At 40.7% G+C, this 26,262-nt stretch overlaps 1 protein-coding gene across 5 annotated transcripts in view; it reads left to right on the forward strand.

The window, feature by feature from the left end:
• The window catches only part of DNAJC13 (DnaJ heat shock protein family (Hsp40) member C13), a 78,898-nt gene that overhangs the window by 35,281 nt on the left and 17,355 nt on the right, over nucleotides 1-26,262 (forward strand). For 4 of the 5 annotated variants that reach the window (XR_003093286.1, XM_006020625.3, XM_025200248.1 and 1 more), the window contains exons 22-41: nucleotides 214-367; nucleotides 6,822-6,925; nucleotides 7,010-7,169; nucleotides 8,648-8,710; nucleotides 9,139-9,240; nucleotides 9,517-9,621; nucleotides 10,546-10,748; nucleotides 11,352-11,436; nucleotides 11,674-11,828; nucleotides 12,635-12,680; nucleotides 13,578-13,732; nucleotides 14,398-14,599; nucleotides 16,105-16,220; nucleotides 17,243-17,321; nucleotides 17,564-17,699; nucleotides 19,017-19,201; nucleotides 20,065-20,139; nucleotides 20,346-20,465; nucleotides 23,534-23,713; nucleotides 25,814-25,981. Coding sequence is in view for 4 of the 5 variants with exons in the window: in XM_006020625.3 (XP_006020687.1) it covers nucleotides 214-367; nucleotides 6,822-6,925; nucleotides 7,010-7,169; nucleotides 8,648-8,710; nucleotides 9,139-9,240; nucleotides 9,517-9,621; nucleotides 10,546-10,748; nucleotides 11,352-11,436; nucleotides 11,674-11,828; nucleotides 12,635-12,680; nucleotides 13,578-13,732; nucleotides 14,398-14,599; nucleotides 16,105-16,220; nucleotides 17,243-17,321; nucleotides 17,564-17,699; nucleotides 19,017-19,201; nucleotides 20,065-20,139; nucleotides 20,346-20,465; nucleotides 23,534-23,713; nucleotides 25,814-25,981 (2,593 nt within the window). In the remaining variant the exon portion in view is untranslated. The remainder of the gene's footprint in view (nucleotides 1-213; nucleotides 368-6,821; nucleotides 6,926-7,009; nucleotides 7,170-8,647; nucleotides 8,711-9,138; nucleotides 9,241-9,516; nucleotides 9,622-10,545; nucleotides 10,749-11,351; nucleotides 11,437-11,673; nucleotides 11,829-12,634; nucleotides 12,681-13,577; nucleotides 13,733-14,397; nucleotides 14,600-16,104; nucleotides 16,221-17,242; nucleotides 17,322-17,563; nucleotides 17,700-19,016; nucleotides 19,202-20,064; nucleotides 20,140-20,345; nucleotides 20,466-23,533; nucleotides 23,714-25,813; nucleotides 25,982-26,262) is intronic. The other variant, XM_025200249.1, reaches the window with a different exon arrangement.

Raw genomic sequence — 26,262 nt, forward strand, 5'->3', positions numbered from 1 at the left:
CCAGCCTCCTGTACCCCATCCAGGATAACCTACTGTATGCCAGAGGGTGTGTGGCATGGGCATTCCCTGGCCACAAGTAGCAGTGGCACAAGGTTTGCTACTGCTACTTATCCCCAGGGAAACGAAGGTCCGTGCTGTTGTGGACACAGCCTCTAAACTTTATCACTTTGCTACTGTATGTATGTATATTTTGTTTCATTTGTTTTCCTCTAGATTTCTTCAGGATCATGCTAAGTCTAACTTGATTTGGAACTTCAAAACACGGGAAGAACTAAGAGATACCCTTGAGTCTGAAATGAGAGCATTTAATATTGACAGAGAACTTGGCAGTGCTAATGTAATCTCATGGAACCATCAGGAATTTGAGGTAAACCTTTTTACTTTGCCTAGATTTTTTTTTTTTTTTTTTTTCAATATTAGAAATGTTACTTGGTTCTAATGTTTGTGCAGACTTTCTCTAGATTACTATATGCATCCTGAACCTCCATTATCAGCTCAAGTTGGCAATTTGTGTAACTCTTACAAACCTATATTTCTTTATGAATAAGCTACATAAATGCAGGTAAAAAATCACTAAACATTCTGACCAAATGGGCCTTGTACAGACTAAATAAGGTTCCAATAAATCTTGACTTTTTTTTTTTTTCATAATAACCTTGCTAAAACAAAATATTTGACAAAAGTCCTTTGCCTAGGACAGGGGCGGGCAATTATTTTGGGCAGAGGACTGCTTACTGAGTTTTGGCAAGCCATTGAGAGCTGCATGACAGGCAGCTAGGGGCAGATAATTTTTTTTCTAAATTTTGTAGGGGCCCCACAGGCTGTGTAGACTGGCCTAGTAGGCCACATTTTGCCCACCCCTGGCTTAGGACATCTGAACATGTCTTTGACACTTCTAACTCCAGAGCAAAATTTTGTCCAGAGCTCTTATGTGAATAAGACCATAACTTTGGAATCTTAAGTGATAACCAAAGTTTGGAAACCCTGAATCAGGTCAAGGAAAAGCCTTCAAGCTAGGACTACCTTGGTTCTAAAAAGTAAAAACTTCTCCAGGCTTCTGGTTTAAAAAAAAAAAATTAACGATTTGACATGGACATGGGTAATCTTGGAGACTTTTCTCTTTATGCTTTTAATTCTGGACTCCAAATACTCTTAGCTGTGTGGCAGCAGGGCAAGTTGATCTGCCTTTAATTCTTAACACTTGTTCTTATGCTTCAGTGTTTGAACTTGAACTGACAATACTTTACAGCATTGCCCTCTCCTTTTATACCAGACTAGCTAGGCAGAAGCAGGGAGCAGAATGAAGTCATACCAAAGGGTGGAAGGTAGTAGAAACCTTTATCTCTGCAGAGAATCTCATCGGGGAAACTGCCGCACTAAAGGCAGAGGCAATTTAACAATGTGTTAAAACAGGATATGGGCAAGCAGAAAGTGTGTAATCTACAACTGTTCATATGCCTGCCTTTTGGCTTGTTTTGTTTTTTGTGTTTTGTTTTGTTTTGTTTTTTTTCATGGTCACTAGAAATTATGCAGGAAACGCAAGTCTGTCATCTTTTTTTCTAAAAAGAAAGGCTTCATTGAGAGTACTTTAAGAGGAATGCATCAAAATGGCTATTGTAGAACTTTACACTTTAAAATATGCTTCTAAAATGAGACTAAGGAGCAAGTTTATTGATGGAGTACTTTTAATATGCAAGCAGTGCTTGCACATTAACAGTACATCTGGCTTTCTAAATGAGATAAAGGAATCTGATTATAGCATCTTGGTACATACTGAATCAAGTGTGGTTGTTTTGGCACGTCCACATCTTTGCCTTCCTCTGGACTCTCCCTCGATGCTGACCACATCCCTTCTGAAGCGCAGTGCCCAGAGCTGGACACAGTACTCCAACTGCAGCCTGACCAGTATTGCATAGAGGGGGAGGATCACCTCCTTGGACCTGCTCATGATGCATCTGTGGATGCATGACAAGGTGCAGTTGGCCTTCCTGACCGTGTCCCCACGCTGTTGGCCCACATTCATTTTGGCATCAGTAATGACTCCAAGATCCTTTTCTGCCTTGGTGCTGATGAGAAGGGAGTTCCCCAGCCTGTAGGTATGCTGCTGGTTCTTCCTCCCCAGGTGCAGTACTTTGCACTTGTCAGTGTTGAAACCCATCCTGTTCTCATCTGCCCACCCCTGTAACCTGTCTAGATCTAGTTGCAGCTTGTCCCTGTCCTCCAGCATGTCCACTTCTCCCCACATCTTGGTGTCATCTGTGAACTTGAACAAGGTGCTTTTCACCCCGTCGTCCAAGTCACTGAAGATGTTGAACAGTACAGGCCCAAAGACCGAGCCCTGGGGGACCCCACTGCCCACATCCCTCCAGGTCGAAAAAGACCCATCCACCACCACTCCAGCCAATTTGCGACCCATCTGACTGTGTAGGGGTTGACACCACAGTCGCCTAATTTTTTTAATGAGGATGGGGTGAGAGACAGTGTCGAAGGCCTTCCTGAAGTCGAGAAAGACTACATCCACTGCGACACCTGGGTCCAAGGATTTTGTTACCTGGTCATAGAAGGCCACCAGGTTGGTCTGATGGGACCTGCCTTGAATGAACCCATGTTGCTTGCCCCTAAACATGATCTCCCTTGCAGATGTGCTCCTGGATAATTTTCTCAAAGAGCTTCCCCAGGACTGGAAGTAAGACTAACAGGCCTGGGTCGTCTTTCCTCCCTCTTTTGAAAATGGGGACCACATTGGCCCTCTTCCAGTCCTCTGGCACCTCACCAGAGCACCACAAGTGTTCCTAAAGCTGTGCCAGGGGTCCCACAATGACCTCTACTAATTCTCTCAGCACTCTGGGGTGGAGGTCGTCCGGACCTGCTGACTTGAACACATCTAGACTCACCAAAAGTTCTCAGACTGGATCCTCACTGACCCTGGGCCTAGCTGCACCTCCCCTGGGTCCATCAGGGATCCCAGTGGGGAGATGCTGGTCCCTGCTCAAAAAGATGGAGGCAAAGAAATTGTTAAAGAAGTTAACTTTGTCATCTGGTGTGTCCACCAGATTTCCTAGTGTGTCCTGCAGAGGCCCTACATTACCCAGTACCTTCTTTTTACCCCCTATGTATTTAAAAAAAGACTACTTGTCCTTGATCTGGGTTGCTAGTCCCAGTTCCGTCTTTGCCTTAGCCTTCCTAACAGCCCCCCTACAATCTTGGGCAATGGAGGTATAATCCTCCTTAGTGATGGCCCCTCCTTTCCATTGGGTGTACGCCTCCTTTTTAGCTTTGAGACATTTGTGGATGCTTTTGGTGAGCCAAGGGGGCTTTTGAGCACTCCTGCCCCCTTTTGATCTGTGTGGGGATTGTCACCCTTTGGGCTTGGAGGATCGTCTCCTGAAGGAACGACCACTCTTTTTCGACTCCCAACTTCCCTCCCCTCTGGGACCTCAGTGCCTCCCCCACTAGTCTGCTCACCTCATTGAAATTCACCCTCCTGAAGTCCAGGGCGGCTGCCTTGCTGCAGGTCTGACACCCTACGCTGGATGGTGAATTCCAGTAGGCGATGATTGCTATTGCCCAGGTGGCTGAGAACCTGCAGTCCCCTCACCAGGTCATTGCCTGTGGCCAGGACCAGGTCCAGCAAGGCATTTCCCCTGGTGGGACTGTGCACCTCCCTTGGTTAGATGGAGGTCCTGTAACTCGGCTAGGAACCTATGTGAGCCGTCAGACCTGGCTGACTGCTCTTCCCGGCCGATGTCCGGATGGTTTAGGTCACCCATGATGACCACGTCCCTTGACTTAACTGCCTTCGCGAGCTGACCTGAGAATTCCCGGTCCAGCTCTTCCCCCTGGTTGGGTGGCCTGTAGTAGACCCCTACCGTTAGGTCTGTTTTTTTGTTTTTTTTTTCCCCCCCAACCCCCTTGCATACAGACCCAGAGTACTTCAGTCTGCCTGTCCTCTGACCCAGTGCTGTTTGCTGAGGATGTGTATTGCTCTTTGATGTAGAGCGCCACACCCCGACCTTTCCTCCCTGTTCTATCCTTCCTGTACAGCCTATAGCCCTTGATGTTTACCACCCAGTCATGTGTTGGATCCCACCAAGTTTCAGTGAGCCCCACTATGTCTGGGTTTGTGTTGGCTAGCAGGAGGGCAAGTTCCTCCTGCTTGTTCCCCATACTACAAGCATTAGTGTAGAGGCATTTTAAGGCCTCCTAAAGGTACATGCACTGCCCCCTCAGGTTCAGGTGGGGTCCTGGATGCTTGGGGGGGGCAAATAGTACTATCTTTTTAGGAGAAGATAGAGGGATCCAGGGAATTGCAGACCAGTCAGCCTGACCTCAATGCCTGAAAAGATGGAGCAGGTCCTCAAGGAACCCATTGTGAAATGCCTAGAAGAGAACAAGGTGATCAGGAACAACCAGCGTGGATTTTCCAAAAGCAAGTTTTGCCTGACCAACCTGATTTCCTTGGTGATTGGCTTGGTAGATGGTGGAAGAACAGTGGATATGATGTACCATGACTTTAGCAAGGCTTTTAATACCGTCTTTCATGACCATTCTCATTAACAGGCTAAGAAAATGCAGACAAGATGCAAGTGCTGTGAAGTAGATACTTAACTGCTTGAATCATCAATGAGTTACGACTAAATGTGTAGTGGAGTCTCTCGAGTCTAATGTTCATTCTTAATGACTTGAACAATGGGATTGAGTGCATGCCTAGCCGGCATGCAGATGCCTCCCAAGTTGGGTGGAGTTGGCAGGCATTCTAGCAGTAAGGCTAGGATATAGAATGACCTAGATGGACTAGAGAAGTAGATAATCAATCAGATGACTTTCAGCAAAGGTTATTGCCAAGTCCTTCACTTGGGATGGAATAATTGCATGCACAAATACAGACTGGGGAATGACTGACCTGCAGAGATGGACCTAGTGGGTTACAATGAACCACAAGCTGAAAGAGCCAACAGAATACTGGGTTGTATTAACAGAAGCATAACTTACAAATCAAGGGAAGTGATTCTTCTACTCTATTAGGCACTGATGGGGCCTCACTTGGAGTACCGAGTCCAGTTTTGGGCCTGATGCTTCAAGAAAAATGTGGATTGTTTGGAAAGAGTCTGGGGTAGATGAACAAAAATGATTAAGGGCCTCAGAGGCAGGACTTATGAAGAAACGCTGAAAGAACTAGTTGAGAGAAGAGAAGACGGGAGATTTTGATAAGTCTTGAAACGTAACTAAAGGGTGATTATAGAGGAGATGGGCTTTCTTCTGTGGCTGTAAGGGACAGGATTGGAAACAAAGGCTGTAAGCTTCAGCAGGGGAAATCTAGTTCAAATTGGGGGATCACTTTCTGACAGATAGTTAAGTATTAGAACAGGCTACCTAGAGAAATTGTGGCATCTCCATCCTTGGAGGTTTTCTCATTCATTTGAACGAAATGATTTAGTCAGGGATGATCCTAGCTTGAGCAGGGACTGGGCTAGATGACCCTGTTTGGGGGTCCCTTCCTGCCCTATTTCCCTATTATCCTATATGGCTTCTACTTTGTACTGAGATTTTCTTGGCTGTTGGTACTTAAAATTGTTAGTGGTATTGGCATAATACGGGATACTGTAGTAATCTCCTGTACCGGATACTTAAATTAAGAGTATTTAAGTTGGTAATATCTAGAGTGGTGCATTATGGAATAATGCATACTATTGGGCTAATTCTCCAGGGACTTCCTGTCTGAAAACATGCAGAATATCTACTTGGAGTTCACCTTAGTTTTGGTCATTGCCTCATACCTCTTGGAACATGTATTTTTTTTTTTTTTTTTTTTTTTTCTGCCCTAGATATCTTTTTACTGATAGGCTTGGCAGTACTGTTAGTCTTGGCAGTGCTACGCTTGCTAATACCATGGCTGAAAGCGACTTGAGGGTCATGATTGACCACAAGATGAATATGAGCCACCAATACGATTGTTGCAACCAGCAAAGCAAGCAAAACTCTGGCTTGCATCCATAGATGCTTCTCTAGCAAATCCCAGGATGTCATCTTCCTGCTGTACTCTGCCTTGGTGAGGCTGCAGCTGGAGTACTGTATCCAATTCTGGGCTCCACAATTAAAGATGTGGAGAAGCTTGAGAGAGTGCAGAGGAGAGCCATGCACATGATCAGAGGGCAGGAAAACAGGCCTTATGATGAGAGGCTGAGAGCTATGGGACTCTTCAGCCTGGAAAAGCACAGGCTCGGTGGGGACTTGGTGGCTGCCTATAAGTATATAAGGGGTGTACATCAGAATCCGGGGGAACATCTGTTCAGAGCGCCCCATGGGATGATGAGGTCAAACGGTCACAAACTTCTCCAAGACTGTTTTCAGGCTGGACATAAGGAGGAACTTCTTTACTGTCCGAGCCCCCAAGGCCTGGAACAGACTCTTGCCAGAGGTGGTGCAAGACCTACTCTGGATTCCTTTTGAGTCAATTGGATGTTTATCTTGCTGGGATCCTGTGACCCCAGCTGATTTCCTGCCCCTGGGGCAGAGGGCTGGACTTGATGATCTTCTAAGGGCCCTTCCAGCCCTAATGTCTATGAATCTATGACTGTTTCTATCCTTTTAATAAAATAGAATCTATTAAACCTTTTTCCCCTTAAAAAGTAAAGTTACCTAAAACTTTACTGCTATATCTCAGGAAGGGCTCAAAAGTAAACTTCACTTGGCGATTCACACAGTGCAGTAATATTTAAAATACAGCATCTAAACTTGATTCCATGTTGTAGCATGCGGGAAGTGTGACTACTTCAGATTTGTGTACTCAGTCACAGCTTTTTATTTGCCTTAAATTCTAGGTTAAGTATGAGTGCCTTTCAGAGGAAATTAAAATAGGGGATTATTACCTGAGACTATTATTGGAAGAAGATGATACTGAAGAGAGTGGAGCAATCAAAAAATCGTAAGCTACTGTTCAGCGCTTGTTGTCGGGAGGGGGGTAGATTCCTGTTTCTTCACAGTAAACTTTTTTCTTTTTCCTTTCCAGGTATGAATTTTTCAACGAACTCTATCATAGATTTTTACTTACCCCTAAAGTAAATATGAAATGCTTGTGTTTACAAGCACTAGCCATTGTTTATGGAAGATGTTATGAAGAAATAGGGCCATTTAGTGATACCAAATACATGGTTGGGATGTTGGAACGGGTAAGATTTCTTTTTATTTTAAATTGCAATTCAGTATGGTGACTTGCCTCTGAAGTCAGTTAGGACTTGCTGACAGTCCTTCAGCGTGATTATGTGGCTTAAATTTGTGGGGGGGGTTCAGTTTTGAGCTTGAAGATCCATTGGAAAGCTGCATTTTAAATTTCCATACTCCTTAATTTTTGGTAATTTCTGTCCACTTTAATTGGCCAGTACTCAACTAAAGAAATCTCTAATGCCATTGCGCTAATATGCAAAAACAATTTATTTGAAAATGCCAATAAACTAGATTGTGAAAAACAGAAAAAGGAATTGAATGCATTTGGTTCAAGATAAATAATAAAAATCCTGTCTGGGGAACAGGTCTCTCTCATGGAGGGGCTGCATCCGAGTGCTTGGCTTTAAATGCACTAATTCCTGAGGCAGTGTATTTACCAAAACTACAGGGTGAATTGGGTAACTTGCTACCCTTGCTTATTTTCATGTCCTCTCCTTTTAACTGGTCTCCAAGATGAAAGCAGATACCAGCTATCCAAGTTTTGCCCTGTTCATTGTGAAGATGAACTGAAGAACATTTTGGCTTTTGTTTTGTCTTCAGTAGTTCAGTTCTTGGTTTAGTTTCTATCTTCTTAGAGCCCTATTTTTACCTGCTACAAGAAGTTTAGCGCTGTCTCTTATAGTGCGCTGGGTCTCTGGTTTCTTCCCAGAAATACTGCTAGCCACCAGCTTGAGCTATATGTGAGCTGACTTTTTTTTTTTTTTAGTGCACTTTAGTTCTTGGATCCTCTGTCTTTAGTACTGCTCTGGTGAAGTGATAGGAAATAACTGGTGAAGTGATAGGAAATAAGTTTACTCATTTAAAAAAAAAAAAAGTTTTTATTTTTTAGTTTTGAATTGTACAGGTTGACTTTCCTAATCTAACTTCCCAGTCTAGTGGTTAACCTGATTCAAATAGTATCTCCATAAGAAGAGGCCTGCCAGAAATGGCTGTAAAGCTTTGCTTTAAAGTGAAGTAAAAATAACTCTAGAACAGATGTGTGTATGCACATGAGTGGGTTGTTTTAGGGTTTTTTTGAGTAGGGTGTTTGGCTTGCTTTTTATTGTTTTAGTTTTTTGGGTTAAGGGTGAAAACACTTCAGCAAGACTACTGATGGAATGAGACTTTTATGTAGTGACTAGCAAGATCTTTGAAGCTATTTTGGTTTGAAGTTTTTTAGTAGATGTTGCTTGAGCCATTTGGTTTTCAATCCCCTTTCCTTTAAAATTTTCTAAGCCTTTAATTTTCTTCAATTAATGTTTGACTGCTTTACATAATGACAAGCCAGGGACTGAAGTCTTGTTTAAGACCTATTTGAAACTGGAGATGAAATCCAATTCGGAGAGAACGTAACAACCAGTTTTTACAAACTGAATTAGCCAATCAAGTTTTATTTCCTGTCATGCCATGCTTATCCTCTTTTCTTCTTCTTCCTTTTCAATAGTGTACTGATAAACTTGAGCGGGACAGACTTATCTTGTTTCTTAACAAGCTGATTCTTAATAAGGTATGAGATCTTATTTCCCAAATATGCAATTAAGGAACTCATCTGCTTTATCATTGCTGTTGCATGGCAAGCGCTTGCATGACAGAATAATAAGGATAGGGATTTGGCTATAGTGTTAAAAATCAATCCAGGATTGGCTTCAAATGTTATCCAGTGATCTTAAATTCTGTTACAAATGATTGTTAAAACTTCCCTTTCCTGATGGGTGCAAAATTTATGTATAGATCAGTTACTGGAAGGGATTTAAGAGGCTAGAAGTATGTATGTTGTATTGGGCTATATTCTATACTATTTCTTAGAGAACACTTTGGTGCTTCTTGTTCGGTGGGGGGGGGGGGTTGGGTGCATTGTGCAATACATAAATAAAGGGAGGCTGGTCATATCCTAAAGTGTTTTGTTTTTTCTCCACCCCAATCATCTTTGCACAGAAAAATGTTAAGGATCTTATGGATTCAAATGGTATTAGAATCCTTGTGGATCTGCTAACCTTGGCACATCTCCATACAAGCAGGGCTACAGTTCCATTGCAAGTATGAAGTCTCTATTTTTTTTTTTTTTTAATAAAATGTATTCTTTCTTTCAACGTTTTTCTTAAACATTTTTTATTGCATTGTCTTGACACTTGGTCCAGAAATGGAGTAGTAAGAAACTAGATATTTGTCCTTAATAGGACATGCTTCTGTATTTGTAAGAACGAGTAAAATTAAGAGAAACATATGTACACAAGTTCCTTCATAAACCATAATACTCTTTGTCCCTGTATAGTCTGTCTGTATGGAAGTTGACTCTCTAAATTATCTTTTTAGAGTAATGTGATTGAGGCAGCACCTGATATGAAGAGGGAGAGTGAAAAAGAATGGTACTTTGGCAATGCAGATAAAGAAAGGAGTGGTCCTTACAGCTTTCAAGAGGTATTCTTGTGTTTTTGCTGCTGTTTTTCAATAAGGACTTTTTAAAAGTTCCTCTTCTGAATTGCTATTATTCTCCATAAGAGGAAAGAGGTAAAACTGTTTTCGTATATTGTGTTGCATATTTACCAAAGCATGCAAGAGAACTTCCCCACAAGTTTCTGGCATAATCTCTGGGGTTACAAGTCATAAAAAGGTAACTTTTTTTTTTTTTTTTAACCATCTAGCTAGTATTCCAAAAGTTTGGTAATTGTCTAACATTTACAACTTGTACCATTCATGACAGAACTCGAGTTCTTGAGCTGTTGCTTACAAACACTGTAGAAGCTTCACTCTTAACTTCTGAAAATAAGCGTACAAGCATATATGTATTGAAGAACTAAAAATTTAGTGTTGTCACAAATGAGCCGACTTCATAGTATGGGCTCAGTATAGATAGATAGATAGATGCATAAAGATGTTAAAGTAGACAGTCTTCTGAAACTTTTAATAGAGCACGCTTTTTATTTGGAAGCTGGTGCTCAGGAAGGAGGACATTGCTTGAACCTTATCTGATTTGGAGACTAGAACTTAAACTTTCATTCAAATATTTTAAAATCATCCCTGGATGATAAGCAACCAACAATAGTGATTTAGAATCGTTTTACTGCTGTAATAAGACTCCTTCAGTTTCAAAATCATTTCTAAGCTTACTTTCTTGACCTTTTAATACATCCTTAATATGTGAAAGTGTAGATCTTTACAATTTAGACAAGGAGAAAATACTTGCAGTGGCTTCCTTTCATCATGAAAGTCCAACCCTTTACAAGTATGCAAGGAGGTCTTGATAGCTTGTAACTATTGTAGGACATGAGAACAAACAAACCTTACTGATGATTGCTTCAGGGTATGTAGGAACACTAACTAGTATCTCTGATCTTTAAATAGATGGAGGAGCTATGGACCAAGGGAAAATTGACTTCAAAAACACGCTGCTGGGCTCAGGGCATGGATGGCTGGCGACCATTGCAGGTCATCCCTCAGCTTAAATGGTGCTTGTTGGCCAGTGGACAGGCTGTACTAAATGAAACCGACCTTGCCACACTTATTCTCAACATGTTGATCACAATGTGTGGATATTTCCCCAGCAGGTAAAAACAAGTTTAATTCCCAGATGAGAAATGGCTAGCTTCCATAACTGTGGCAAAGGTGTTTAGAGGTTTAATAAGCCATAGTAGTTATGCTCTAGAGTTGCATGAGTCTTAAATAAGATATGCGTATGCCTCCTTGTAACAAGTTGCATTTGAATTTCTGTAAATGCAAAGATGGGTGTTTTCTCTGTGATGTGGTAGTGTCCAGGCCTGGGGAGAAATAAGGTGGCTTTCTTACTATGGGACGACATTAAACCTAATTGCAGGGTCAAAGCTTTCGGTCCTTGCTGCAGTTCATTTGAGAATTATGTAATCGTGTTTAAATGTTGACTTTTTGTGTGTATTTAGTATTTATTTACTTATTTATGCTAATATTTCCATGGGAATGTGCTTTTGTGTTCAGTTTTGTAACATCAATTTAGTGAAATTAAGGTTGAGATCTGATCAGTTTCTTAAGCAATTGAGCAACAAGGTTAATAATGATCAGTGTAAATTTTAAGGCTGTCAGTAAGCTGAAAACCTAAACAAAGTTAATTCAAAGTGTAAACAAGACGTTTTAGATGTGTAGCATCGCCTAAAATATTTATTTTTGTAATATTTCAGGGATCAGGATAATGCAATAATAAGACCTTTGCCCAGAGTAAAGAGGCTGCTTTCAGATGGTACTTGCCTTCCCCATATCATCCAGGTGAGTGGTTTGTTTTACTAATCTGCAGTAGGATTTTTTTTTTGAGGAATATACCAATACCATTCCAATTAATATTTGACACTCAGTCTCTCTTTCTACGCTTTACTAGCACTTTTGTCTTAATTTTGATTAGTAAGTTTAACTTTTTTATGGGTAGTGTGCCTGTGGATCTTTGAAAGCTTTTTTTCTTTTGAAAAATCAGGTGCGACTACAAAATGCTGTTTGTTCAAATTTCAGTTGCTGTTGACTTTTGATCCAATCCTGGTTGAGAAAGTTGCCATACTGCTGTTCCACATCATGCAAGATAACCCACAATTACCTCGTTTTTATCTGAGCGGTGTATTCTTCTTTATTATGATGTACACAGGTTCAAACGTGCTTCCTATTGCAAGGTGAGGACAAGAACTGTAGCAGTAGGCACTTGACAGGAAGGGGGAGGTGTCTTCTCTGCATATTACTCAAGTTTTATGGATTGTGTCTAGTGTTTTCAGTGTTCATGTCGATTCACTTCCTCTGAGAACTTTCTGGGCTCAGCCAGGGCATGCATATAGTTGCACAGAATAAGCTGCCCAGTGTACTGTTAAGATACTGTAAATGCTGAAGGCTTCTGTTGGCTTAAAATGGCAAAGCCAAGTTATCAATGAGAGTTCATAGTAAAGAAAGGAATAGTACTGTAGCCTCTTAATCTGAACCATTTTGGGTTTACCTCTCATAATGGCTGGATATCAACCAGTATCTTGATGAGGGTGACATTTTAGGATTAAAGTCTTAATGACAGCCTGTTTTGTTCTTACATAAGCATGCCCAAATGACTGTTCTTAACTTCTTTTTTTTTTTTTTAAGTATTAAACCTATTGTTTCAGTTGTAATTGCTTCCTATTAAAAGGATTTATCTTGCTGTAAGTTTAATTTTAAATTACTTGAATCAGAGATCTAACTAAACCTTTATAAATTCCAGGCTGTAAGGCAATTAAGCTTTGTAAGGCAATTATTTGACCATACAGATTTGATGTACTTTGAAAATGGATTTTTTGCTAGAATTTAGACTTCAGGTTGGCTGTAACAAGGCTCAGGCTGGTTGGAAAGTGGAATAAACAAAACTACATGCAGATGCTTAATTAGCTCACCTTTTGCTATACACTTCTGCACAGACATGCTGAACATTACTAATACTAAAATTGTTATCCTTCCTCTTTAGGTTTTTGAGGTACACTCATACAAAACAGGCTTTCAAGTCTGAAGAGGTGAGTTTACTAGAACAGAGGTGTTTTGCTCTAATCATTAAACATGGTATTAACATGGATTATACATTTACTTTCTATGTCCTCTCACCACAAATATCCATAATCCCAATCAAAGTAAGTAATTGTTGTTTTACCATAGTTCCACATGTATGCTCAAGGCAAGGTGTTTGCCTGAATTTTATGTGATTATCCTAAAAAAGATGCTCTTGGCTATTTACAGTGAACTACTAAGACAATGCAACGTTGTCAAAAATCCTACAGAGTCTATTAAACAGACTGAACTAATTGAAGATGATGATGCATCACTTCTTTAGGAAGGGACCTTGTGTCTACTTCCTTGTTCTCTGAATTCCTACAAGTAAGGAAGTAATGTCCTGTATAGAAGAAAGCAAAGAAGAAATATGTTTTAGGTTAGCTGTATGGATACCTCTTATGATTTCTGTAACTGTCTCAGCCAAGAGAGCTAAAGTAATTCTTAGTTTTGGAGAAATTTGCTGCTTGTACTCCTCTTGTCCTTAGCTACAGCGTATTGATGTTCCTGTGAACTAACTGTCTTCAGCTCAGCAGAAGGCATAAACAACTTGCCGACCCTAGCCAGTCTTAGAACATTAGATGAAGACTAAAATTAGTGTGGGAAGATGAGCTTCGCTTACCTTTTTGTAATGCTGATGATATTTTGACACAACAGCCAACTGCAGAATTATCATAGTACTTCTAAATGCAAGAATTCTCTACTTTAGCAACTCTTAATTTAGGAACTCTTAATTAGGACCCTAACACACTCCCTTAACTTCATCTGAACACTTCTTTTTTTTTTCTTCTCAGTTAGTGAGAGCAAACACCTTTTAACTTCCAAATATTTCAACATCTGGTAATTTTTTTTTTTTTCCTTTTTAGACAAAGGGGCAAGATATATTTCAGAGAAGTATACTTGGACATATTCTTCCTGAAGCAATGGTGTGTTATCTAGAGAATTATGAGCCAGAAAAATTTTCTGAAATTTTTCTTGGGGAATTTGACACTCCAGAAGCAATTTGGAGCAATGAAATGAGGCAAGTGTGTGTGTGTGTGTGTGTAAAGTAGGGATATAGCATACCCAGTATCTTGGCTTAAACCTGTATTGGGCATGCTGGTGGGCCAGAAGTAATTGGCATTGTATCGTTTTAAGTCATGGCTAATAAGGGCTGGGTAGGTCATCTTGATAGTGGTACTAGTTATCCATTTTTAAAAGCTTTCTTAAGTGAATGGGAGTGCTAAGCACTAAGTGGGAAGGCAGGGTTCTGCCTGCTAGACTCAAGTCTCTAGTGATGCTGGTGGTGGCTGCTGTCCTAGAGCAGTCTGCCTGACCCAAATGGTTGTGGCAGTAGTGCAGAAACCCTGCACCTAGTGGTGGCTGCTGCTCCATCTACAGTCACAGCTGCTGTAGCAGCACCATGGACTCTCCAGGGAGCTGCCATTTTGGCACCTTCCCTGTCCTGCTTGTCCATCCCTTGTTATGGTACTAGTTTAGTTGTGGTGGTCTCTTTTACTATGGAGTCTCCAATTTAGTTTAAGTTTTTTATGTTGGCTCTGTCGAGTCCTAGAGTCGATCCTGACTCAGATTAAAATGAAAGATATCTAAGTAACTGTTTTTAAACCCTTGCCAGTACTTGTAATTTCCTTGGTGTTTGTGCTTATGCAAGCTATATTTCACCAGAATTTTATCTGCAATTCTCAGGCGCCTAATGATAGAGAAGATTGCCGCTCATCTTGCGGATTTTACCCCTCGTCTTCAAAGTAATACAAGAGCACTCTATCAGTATTGCCCCATTCCTGTGATCAACTACCCACAACTGGAAAATGAGCTGTTCTGTAACATTTATTACCTCAAGCACCTTTGTGATACACTCAGATTTCCAGATTGGCCAATTAAAGATCCTGTAAGTAAGAATTGAGTTGTGTGTTTTTAAAAAAAAAAAAAAAAAAAAAAAATCCCAAGCATTTGTAGAAAAAGAATGCTAATTTGATGTAAATAATTGGTGTCACCAAGCCCTACTGAATCTTGGTATTTATACATCTCCAAGATACTACTTTGGCTACTTTATGAATTTTTAGTTTACTGATTTCTTTCAAATACCTTCAATTTCTATGTGGGGTAGAAGGCGGAGACCTTATTGCCTTAGCAACTGAGTAGGACAAAGGGCCCCTATATGTGCTGAAGTGGATGAAAATAAATAAGTATCCTGACAAACTGTCACTTGCAATGTATACATTAGTAAAGCTTAAATAGAATAATTATTCACACTTCCTACCCAGGCTGGTTGAACTGCAAACCTGAAATCATGTGTAAGTATCCATTTCCATGGAAGTTTTTTGGGTTGCAAAACTCAGCAGAAAGGTGCTCTAGTTTCAGAGCTAATCAAAAAATTTTAAGTTGGAATCTGTGTAGCTTGTAGTGGTATGGGCTAAACACTTGTGTGTTACTTCACACACCTGGCAGATAACTAAAACAGTCTTAAAACACCAGCATATTTCCAGCCTGGAAAAGTGCAGGCTCGGGGGACCTGGTGGCTGCTTACAAGTGTGTGTGTGTGTGTGTGTGTGTGTGTGTACATATAAGGGGTGTACATTAGGATCTGGGGGAATGCCTGTTCACCAGAGCACCCCATGGGATGACAAGGTTGAACAGTCACAAACTCTTCCAAGACCATTTCAGGCTGGACATAAGGAAGAACTTCTTCAGTGTCCCAGCCCCCAAGGTCTGGAACAGGCTGCCACCAGAGGTGGTGCAAGCACCTACTCTGGACTCCCCTAAGTTGATTGGATGTCTTATCTTGCTGGGATCCTGTGACCCCCAGCTGATTTTTCTGCCCCTGGAGCAGGGGGCTGGACTCTGATCTTCCAAGGTCCCTTCCAGCCCTCATGTCTATGAAACCTTACTGTAACTATGTAAGGATTCCATTTAGGGAATTTGTAAGAGAACCTATCAGAGATACTAGGTACAGCTCACTCTCTTCTAACCGTGGCTAGGCCACCTCTTCAAATCTATCATAATTCAGCCTAAAGAAATCAGATAGCAACACATGGTTTAAACATCCTGTTAAAAAGCCCATAAATATGGGAATATCCAGGTAATACTTGGGTATCTTAAATTGTACTTCTGTATTGGAAGTAGTGTTTTTTTTGTGGTGTTTTTTTTTCAATAGCTGCCCACCCCTCAAACCAGAAAAGCAAAATACTCTTACAAGCTGCTTGTAACAGGCAATATTATGTTAACAAACCTCCAGCTATTGAAAGAGGTTTGTGTGGTGCTCTCTTTTTAAATCTAGGACTATCCCTAACATGTTGAGCTTCAGATCTCTTGGTGGGTGTGTTTCTCCACTGAGAGTGCTAAAAAAAAATGTGTTTTGAGACATGAGCCATAATGGATTTTAATTTATTTCAGGTTAAACTACTGAAAGATACCCTGGAAGCTTGGAAGAAGGAGGTGGAGAAGAAACCACCTACCATGTCAATTGATGATGCTTATGAAGTCCTTAACCTTCCCAAAGGACAAGGACAGTAAGTTGTTTGTGTGTGTTTAATCTAGCCATACTAGTTGCACTTCTGGGGCTTATTTTGGGTAATTGCTAATGGCTTTCTCTCTGCAAAATGATTGTAGCAAAACCAGCTTTTAAGATGTTCATTGGCTTGGAAAAATTTCGGCTTATAATGTTGACATGTCCTTTTGGACTCCCTTTTTGAGATTGCTGTGTAAGAGTGAAACTTTGGGTTCTATGAGTCTTTGGCTTGTGGCTGGGAAGAATAGAAGCACTGTTGCTGGCTTCAAGCTTTTAAGCACTGGGTCTAGTTAACTAGTGTCATGAAACCTTGCACTAGTTCCTCAAACTTCTTTAGTGGCTTCTGCATCAATGCTTTCTCCCAAAGTCATGGATTTTTGCCACCAGATATTTGTCAGGATGGGGAGGTGGGAAAACAGTGAACTGGCAACATGAACTCCTCTCAGGGATTTCCAAATAAACACCCTTTATTTATGGGGGGTGCAAGACTTGCAAAGCCATGAAAAAAATTGCAGAAATCTGTCCTCGCCAATCAATCCATTGTGGGTTTTTGGTTTTTTTTTTTGGTTCTTTTCTCTACAGGCCCATCTCTTTTATCCTTCTATCCAGCCCTTTGGTTCTAATAAACAAGATCACAGAAATTAGACACTTCTTCCTATTACTTTCTACTTGCCTGATTTCAATGAAAAAAAAAAAAAAAAGTTGCCCCTCAAGGGCCAATGAACAGTTCTTTGTTACAGTCAAATGTTTCTCACAAGGCAAAATGGAGTTGGTAATTCTAGTAAGTGTTTAGACAGTAAATTATCACAGCCTGGCAAAAGAGCTTTTTTTTCTTTTCTTTGTAGTTGCCTCTTTAGATTGGAGTATAATTCTCAACTCTGAAAATGGAAATAAGGATGTGACAACCTACAGCTGTAGTTGTGGTTTGTCATGATTTAAGTCTCTGAATGGTAAACAATAAAAGTTTTATACCTCTTTTACAGTATTTATAAAAATGAACTTTTTTTTCTTTTTCTCTCTCAGGCATGATGAAAGCAAGGTCAGAAAAGCCTACTTCAGGCTGGCACAAAAATATCACCCTGACAAGAACCCAGAAGGCAGGGTATGTCTGTTTTATTGATATATATGGCTTCAGGCTGCACCAAGACTTAACTTGCAATATCAGTCTTTCTTTGGGATGACAGTAGGACATTCCTGTTTTTGCAACTAATTTGCTTCAAAAGTTTTTAAACTTCTAAATGCATTCTTTCCATGTTACTGCTTTAATATGAAACTTCCATGGAAGTACACCTTGAAGATGCAGACAAGTTAGGTAATACTTAATATTGTTCATCTTATGTGCAGGATATGTTTGAAAAAGTGAATAAAGCATATGAGTTCCTATGCACAAAATCTGCTAAAGTGGTGGATGGCCCAGATCCAGAAAACATCATTTTGATTTTGAAAACTCAAAGCATCCTTTTCAACAGGCACAAAGAAGGTGGGTATACTGAGCCAGAATTGCTCGTCTGTTTTGAGAACTACTTTTGTATCTTCTGAGGCTATGTACAAACCAGCTTTTACCGGGAGAATTGCTGTTTTCCTGGTAGAAACCTGAAGCTTTTAAGATGTTCAAGTGATTGGTTTTCATATTGTGTCCCTGTCCCCCGAGCAAAAATGGCTACCCTGGGAGAAGAATAACCTTGGAACAACCAGGGTTAAGTTTATCCTGGGAGATGGTGCATCTGCACACCAGCTTAACTCTTCCCTAGGGACCAGGAGAAGTAGAGCCAGAGGACAGACTATGCCTTCTGGAGATTTGTGGTCACCAGTGTCGAAAGCACAGAGGACTGGCAGCTGCTTTCTTCCTCCCCCTCCCATTCCATCCTGTAAATCACTAGGGATGAAACTTGTCTTTTGTCTTATCTACAAAAAGCAATGGGGGAGGAAGAGTATACACTACTTTCCATATGGTTCTGAAGGAGTTTGCATTGGATTGCATTACCTATCTACTAGATAAAAGAAGGTTTGGTCCCTAGCCTTTAGTTTTGTCATGGTTTCCTGTTATCATAGAACTAGGATAAAATTGAAAGGAGGAAATTGGAGTAACTTCTGTCACTTTTTTGTGGCTTCAGCTTTGATTTTTGTGATGGAAATTCTAACCAATGTATAACTGCATTTCTCATATTGGGGTAGAAGACCATGCATTCAGTTAACATGGGTGCTTTGAAATGGAAGGATGAGAACTTTTGCCATAAAATCATATCTGCAAACTGTTAGCTATTCAACATAAGTCACTGGGAACTGACTCCTGTAGCTGATCCCAGGTTTCATTATTGCTGGACAAATGAGTCTTGCTCAAAACCCAGGGTTTAAATTGCTCTTAAGCAGAACATGTCACACATACAGTGTGCAATGCAGTGAACTATCTTAAGTATACTTCTATCTTTGTCTGCCTTCCTCTGTCACCTCAATGTGGGAGTGGGGAAACCAACCACGGTCCTAGGCAGGATTTCCCTGGCACTTTCTGAAAGAGTTTTTTTTAAATAACCAAGTAAAAAAAAAAAAAAAAAAAAAGGATGAGTACTGTGAAAGGTAGCTCAGTCTGTACATTGCTAGCAAATCTAAGGCACTGAATATTTCCCTCCCTGTCTCTTAACAGTAGGGTCACTTTCATTATTGAGCCCAGCAATGAAAATGAAATGCTGTGTGAAATTTAGTAACGAACTATTGGCAGAAGACTTCCCATTTTTCTTTGGTTAACAGAATGGCTACATATGGATCAGACCTTCCATGTTACTGTTTTTTACCTTTTTAGATTTGAAACCTTACAAATATGCAGGCTACCCCATGCTGATCAAGACCATCACCATAGAAACATCAGATGACCAGCTCTTTTCCAAAGAATCTCCCTTGTTGCCTGCTGCTACGGAACTTGCTTTCCACACAGTCAGTTGTTCAGCACTTAATGCAGAGGAACTGAGAAGAGAGAATGGAGTAGAGGTAAACCCCTAAGCTTAACAGAAGCTGTTCATGGCTACAGCTCCCGTTTTTTTTTGTTTTTTTGTTTTTGTTTTTTTTTTTTATGTTCAGACTTAGACAGTCAAGTCTGGAGGTGGGTAACGTGGTGCTGTGTGGATAATGCCAAGTTCTGCCCTCTTCCCTCCCTCCCCCCCCCCACACACACCCCCCATTTCTGCAAGACCTGTCCACTGTGACTTTTTTTTTTTTTTTTTTTTGAAGGGGGGTCTTTAATTAATAAAGATAAGTTAATTGTTCTACAAAGGATTAGACATCCATACAGAGGTTACCAAACTCTTTTCTTATTGTGTACTCCCTTCCAGTTTTACCAGCTGCTTGCATACCCCTACTAGTGTACATCTTATATTTTAACCTATTGGACTTAATTTTCGTTACAGTAAGCATTTGCTTTTACACAATGTCTCCCATATACCTCCTTCCCCCAGAGGTGTCTCTTGTACCACAGTTTAGGAACCCCTGCTCTAGAATATTCCTCTGTGAAACAGTAGCATTATTAAAGGCTCCAGTATGCTAGTTTTGCCAAAGAATAGACCAACAGCAGCTTGCTACCAAAAGTTGGGAGCAAGTAATTCTGAGCAGGGCTTTATTCTGAATAGTAGACCTAGAAACTAGAATAATAGCTTCAAGTGCTACTTAGTCTTCTAGATATCCAAAATGTGTGACTTGATGCTATGGCACTTTCAGGAAGCCATATGAAATGCTTTTTGGATTCAGACTTTCACAGGGCAAGTTGTCTTTCCAGGACTTCTGAGCCAAAACTGCTTCATTGCTTGTTTGGCAGCATAACGTTTTCTTTCGGTTTCTGTTCTAACTTACTTTTGCAGGTGCTGCAAGAGGCATTTAATCGTTGTGTGGCAGTTTTAAACCGCTCCAGTAAACCAGATGATATGTCTGTACAGGTAAGGTTTAGAGCAGCTGTTTAAAAAAAATAAAATAAAAATAATTCCAATGATTTTTAAAAACAAACAACCCCCCCTTTCTTCCTAACGCATCATTTTGTCAGCTCTTGTGATCTTTGGTGGTTCTGGCAGAGCTGGCTTAAAGTTCTATTTCCCTTTTTAATTGAGGGCTAATGCTTTCTGTGGCTTAATGTTTTTGCTTGTAGGTCTGTGGGCATATAAGTAAGTGTTACAGTGTGGCAGCTCAGTTCGAAGAATGCAGAGAGAAGATCACTGAAATGCCCAATATCATCAAGGACCTCTGTAGATTGTTATATTATGGCAAGGTAAGATTGTCCTAGGGTTATCAGAAGCACAGGCAGTGTTCTGCAAGCTTCCAAATGCAGCTGAACCATGGAAGTGCATTAACTAAATTAATTACAAAATAATTAAACAGTGTAAGCATAGATTTGCATTGGTTTAAATAAAGGTAAGACTTTTTTTTTAAAGACATAATACAAATGTGCGGGCTGTCTCCAGATCGCATCCTCGTCGCCATGTGCGGGCGGCGGGGAGCGATCCGGGCCCTTCGCGCCGCGCGGGCTGTGGCCAGCAGCCCGGGCTTACTGGGTCGGAGAGAACAGGCAACACGCTGGAATTAGGCACGGACGCGTAACGGGTGATTCAAGGTTGTTTACTTACACCGAAGATGGTCGCGGTGCAGGCTGGACAGTTTTCCAGGCACAGCTCCGCTTTAAATCCTCATTTGAGGACTCGGACAACACTTGGATCACTCCCATGGAGTTGTCGAGGCTCTGTGGATCCTTTTGTTCACTCACACGAAGTTTGCTAGGCTCCGTGGGTCCTTTTTTTGCGCGCAGGGAGAGGGATACGTCGAGGTTTTCGCTCGGTGACGGGGAGAGGCTAGAGGCTGATCAGACCCCTGTTGCCTGCTTGAAATGCACTGGGTCCGATAGGTTCCGCAGTGCTTGGAGATCTTCACACAGTGTGAAGTCTCCTCCTCCTGGTGTTCGTGGAGTTCTCCCTTACGGGGGTTCTCCTCAGAGTTCTCCAACTTGGGCGGAAACCACTCAAGCTTTTATATGGCTAGCAAGCCAATCGCTAGCTGCTACATGTGAATAATTTCACGCAAGCCAATAATGGGGCTCGAATTAGAATACAAATGGCAGGAACTCTTTGCAACGAGCATTTCTGTGCTGCAACAAGAAATGCACCCTGCAAAGAAAGCTACAATTTGGCGGGAAAATAATTCAGTGGTGTCAAAGCGCGCACACAACAAATCACACCCTTGGGTTGTGACAACAAACTCATTCTCCTGTACAGATTTCAGTCGTGGGCTCTTGGCTGTAAATTTTGTTTTTTTGGCTTTAGGTTGGGTTTTCTCTGCATCTTGTAATTTCAAGATGATGCACAATCAGTAAGTCATGCGTAGGCAAGTAAGAGTATGTATAGGTCTTGCTTTTAACTTAAAAAAAAAAAAAAAATGTATTGGCTTTTAAACAAGCATAGCTTGTAGGTAGTGGTGCATGGGGATCCACTCTTACAATCGCTTCTATTCAAGAATACTCTGGAGTGTTTTTAATGCAGCAGTCATTACTATTGTTTCAGTGTAATGAAGATGTACCCAAGTGGATTAATAGTAATGGGTATCAGGGGTGTGGAAAGTGGGCCATGGATCTGGATTCGACCTGATTCAGGCTACAGTGATTTGGATCCCTGTCCCAACTTCAGTTAGGCCGAAATCTGAAAATTTGATGCTGATTCAGAGAATTGCCATTTCGGCCATAGACAGACACAGCTTTTTAAATAGGGTTTTTTTCTACGTTCCTTGGTTCCAGGCATGGCTCGTGAAAACTGATATGGTGGGGCAGATGGAGTGTCCCACAGGAGTGTGCACCCACCCCCCCCACAATGTGCTCGGCGGCAGACGTAGAAGTGGACCGGAAGTGTTTCTGGTCCCTTCTGGGTCCACCACCGAGCGTGCTAGGGACCCCCTGCACTCCTATGCAATGCTTCATATGCCCCACCATATCGGCTTTCGCGAGCCGCCTGGTACCTTGAGGTACGTAGAAAAAACATAAAACTGTCTGAATTGTCGAATTGATTTGGAGGGTTTAGATTCAATTCGGCAAGATTAAAGGGTCTCCTGACTTGATTTGGAAACTGGGCCAAATCTCCACCGAATCAAATCCGCAAATGAAGCTTCGTGCAGCCTGAGTGGGTATTCCCTTGGAGTGGAGAAAGCGAGTATTCACTCCAGGTTTTGCTTCCATTCAGGGTGGCCAGACTGTCTATTCTTGTGCTGAATGAGGATCTGTGAAGCTTTATGGATTATTGCTCACTTGTTGAAATGCAGCAAGGCATGGACAAGGGAGTAACTAGATTTATTTTATTAAAATATATGATTAACTTGACAATAGTAATGATTTGGAATAAAGAAACTTAAATTTGAATTGGTAATAAATGGTGGTACTGTTCTTTAGCTGTTGACTTGATTTCATCTGCTGTACATTTTTCCTCTAATTAAGAATGTTCCTTAAGTAACTTTTAATATTAAAAAGGAACATTAAAGTGTCTAACTGCTGAAGTGTCTATTTTGAGCAACTTTCCACAGATTGAAAACCCAGTCTTTAGAAAGTCAAACTTGCTAGTTTTCCCACCTTTGCCACAGCCTACCTGCTTAGGTATAGAGCTTCTGATCTTCTCACCTAGTCAGCTGCTGGGCAGCAGTGGCTTCCATGGAAAGTCGCTTGTTTTTTGGGGTTTTTTTGTTATCAGCAGCTTTAGAGGGGTTGGGGGGGAAAGTGTCCTGCTGCAATTTCTCATCTCAGCTCTAATTTTTCCTGACTTAATTTTTTTTGGTCCAGAATTTATTTCAAGTCTACAGCACTTTTTTTCCCCCCCCCCCTTATGGTGTCTATACACATGCATCAAGCCAGTTACAGTGGGTTGGAGCAGACTCTGTTTTAGAGTCTGCTGGACCATGGTAATTACTGTGCTCCAGCAGAATCCTGTGTCGCATGTATCGGCGTCCCCACGCTGAAAAATGGCAGCAGGACTGCTTTAGCTAAACCTCAAATGTGCCCCCGCCGCCATCTTTCAGTGCGGGGATGCTGTTGCATGTGATGCTTCGGGCGCTTTAATTAGAGCAGCTCTTGGAGCTGCCCCACCTGCCTAAACACCCTTAGACTCCAAATTTCAGTTTGTTCGTACTGGTCTCTTCACCTGCCAGACTTAAGTGGAGAAAAGAATAAAAGCGCAAATACGTTCTTCTAAAGCCAGGAAGATTGTTATTGAGTCCATGAATTTGTAGATTTTTCAGCGATTTCTTTCTAGGTTGGCTTCCCTCAGTCATGAAAAATGTAATCAATACCAGTCCTCCTTTATTTCCTAGAGCATTCCACGAGTAGGTTCCTTGGGAGTAGAATGCGTCAGCTCCTTTGCTGTGGATTACTGGCTACAAACACACTTGTTTCAAGCTGGAGTTTTGTGGTATTTGCTTGGTTATCTCTTCAACTATGATTATACACTAGAAGAGAGTGGTATTCAGAAGAGCGAAGATTCTAATCAACAGGTAACGTTAAACTTAATCTTCACCTTTAACCTGAAAGTTGAGTGAGTACATGCCATTCTTTGAAGATGTATAGTATGAATCCTGACCAATAATGCTTACATTGGTTAATAGGTTAATTACTTTTATTTAGTTAGAGAGCAGATCTTGAATATATATTTCAGTAGGTGGGTGAGTCAACTGTGGTTAAGGTTGAAATGTTTGCGTACTGTAGCTTTTCTGTATCCTCTAAGTGGCAGGACTGTGATACAGAATGACTTTTCTGGTTACTTCTAACTCCTAAAATGGGTTCATATTGGTAAATTAATTATTTAAGATGCTTGCATCCAATATCACTGGTTCTAAAATGTATTTGGGCTTAAGTGTCAACTGAATCTCGCATCTTTCTTTTTTTCTGCTCCTGTAAAATTGGGGATGGTAGCTTTTTTTTTTTTTTTGTTTTGTTTTGTTTTTTTTTCCCCCTTAAACAAAGAACCCTCCATGACGGCTATATTTTAAACAGAGGATAGAATCCCACCTCCCACTGTTCTCAGTTGAATTGCATATTCCTTTCTACTTCATGGTTACAAAAGGAAACATCTTTCTTAGCTCTGCTCTTGTTGAGAGAAGATAGGAAGACTTTGCCTAGTTTCTGGAAAGATGGACTAAAACTCACATAACCTTTTTGTATTTTCAAAATGGTACTCGGAAATGGCTCAAGGACAGGAAGGATGGTAAAAGGGCTAGGGAGACTACAGCAGCTAGGGTACTACTTAAATAACTGTGGTTGATGCTTCACAGAACCAAATGATTAGAAATGCCTACTTATAACATTTTGACTGACTTGAAGTTCACATATATGAAGCCAGACTTAATGTTCTTAAGGTTGAAATGAACATGTGTGTTAATTATCCCAGAAACAAGCTTAATTAATGACATGCGTGGAGATAGGAAAGGTAACTTACTTGATTTATTTTTTTGTCCCAAACAAGTTTACTTTATAATTTTTGTCCAAAACTATGTCAATATAGCCAGTAGCAATAATAGAATATTTCAGTTAATACAAAGGAGAAGAAAACTGAAGTACACCAGTTTTGAATTTTTCCATATCTTGATGTTTAGAGGTCCACTAATACTACTTCTGAGTTTCCTAGGCTTCTAATATTTCGCTTTTGGAATAAGTAACCTCCCTGCCATGCTACCATCCAGAACTTCAAGTTCTGAGTACCTGTTGATAGGGACCTACTTTAACTTGTTATGTAGTTTCTGCAGGAATTGCAAAATTCAGCTGTATCTGGAATCTCCAGGAAATATTCCATTGGCTACAATTTCCCAAAAAATCTCAAACCCCAGTGTATTTATATAATATGTTGTTTTAGAATCTCCCAGCCCTTGGTGAGATGCTTTAGACAGCAGGGCAATCCCTGCAGCCATTCACGTGCTTGAGATGTAGAGACTGTGTGGTGAGGAGCAGGGCCTCTCCTTTAATAAGGAGCAAGGGATGGGGCTTCTCCATCAATCTGCAGCCCTTCATGCTGTAAGTAAGCTGTGCAGATGGCTTAGTTTTGGTATGAGTTAAGTGGGTCCCTACCTTTTTTTAATAGTTTATTCCTACAGGAATACTTGGACTTATTTCTCATCATGCCTACTCTTGTCAGAAGCTGTACTACATGCCCTGCTTACTAGAATATTAGTTAAATTTCAGAAAATAAATGAAGGTGAGAGCTTATTTGTCAAATCCTTTCCAACTTTTTAAAAATGTACTTGTCAGAATGCCATAGTTCATAGGACAGCCTCATCACCATGAGAAGCTTTCTACATAATCATTGACTAGTGTCAGCCAGAAGTAAAAAAAAAAAAAAAATCTGCTACCTAAAGCAGCTGAACATATTAGAACTCAACGTCACTAGAGTTGGTTTGCAGCACCTACTCCCATTACAAAATGTATGCTTATTTTTGTTATCAGGACTGCAGAACCAGGAAGCTAGTCCAAGCATGCTTATGTACACTGAAGGGTACTTATTTTGAAGGCTAACTTTTTTAAAAGGATAGATAACTCTTCATTTATATTTCAGGTTTCTATTCAAATATTTAAATTGTTAACCTGTATTGTTTTGTTAACAGGAAGTAGCCAACAGCCTTGCCAAACTTAGTCTTCTAGCTTTGAGTCGTCTTGGAGGGTATTTGTCTGAAGAACAAGCTACACCTGAAAATCCCACCATAAGAAAAAGCCTTGCTGGAATGCTGACCCCTTATGTTGCAAGGAAACTTTCTGTGGTCACTCCTACTGAAGTAAGATGAAAAATGCTGGTGTTTTTAACCTTTTACCTAGTAATTACTATATCTGACACTGCCTACCAAGCACATCTAGGCCAGGCTGATTACTGAGAAGTGCAACAAATTCAAAAGCAACTAAATTAACTTTTTTTTTCTTTTTTTTTAATAGTTGGCAAGTGAGAAACTTATGCAATAAGTGATCATAAGTTCTTTAAACACTACAAGCAGAAGTGAAATACCCCAATCATTTAATTGCAAACCAGTGTAAAGGGAACAGTACTTTGCAGGACAAAAAT

The sequence above is a fragment of the Alligator sinensis genome, unplaced genomic scaffold, assembly GCF_000455745.1.
Source record: "Alligator sinensis unplaced genomic scaffold, ASM45574v1 scaffold54_1, whole genome shotgun sequence".
Taxonomy (NCBI): domain Eukaryota; kingdom Metazoa; phylum Chordata; order Crocodylia; family Alligatoridae; genus Alligator; species Alligator sinensis.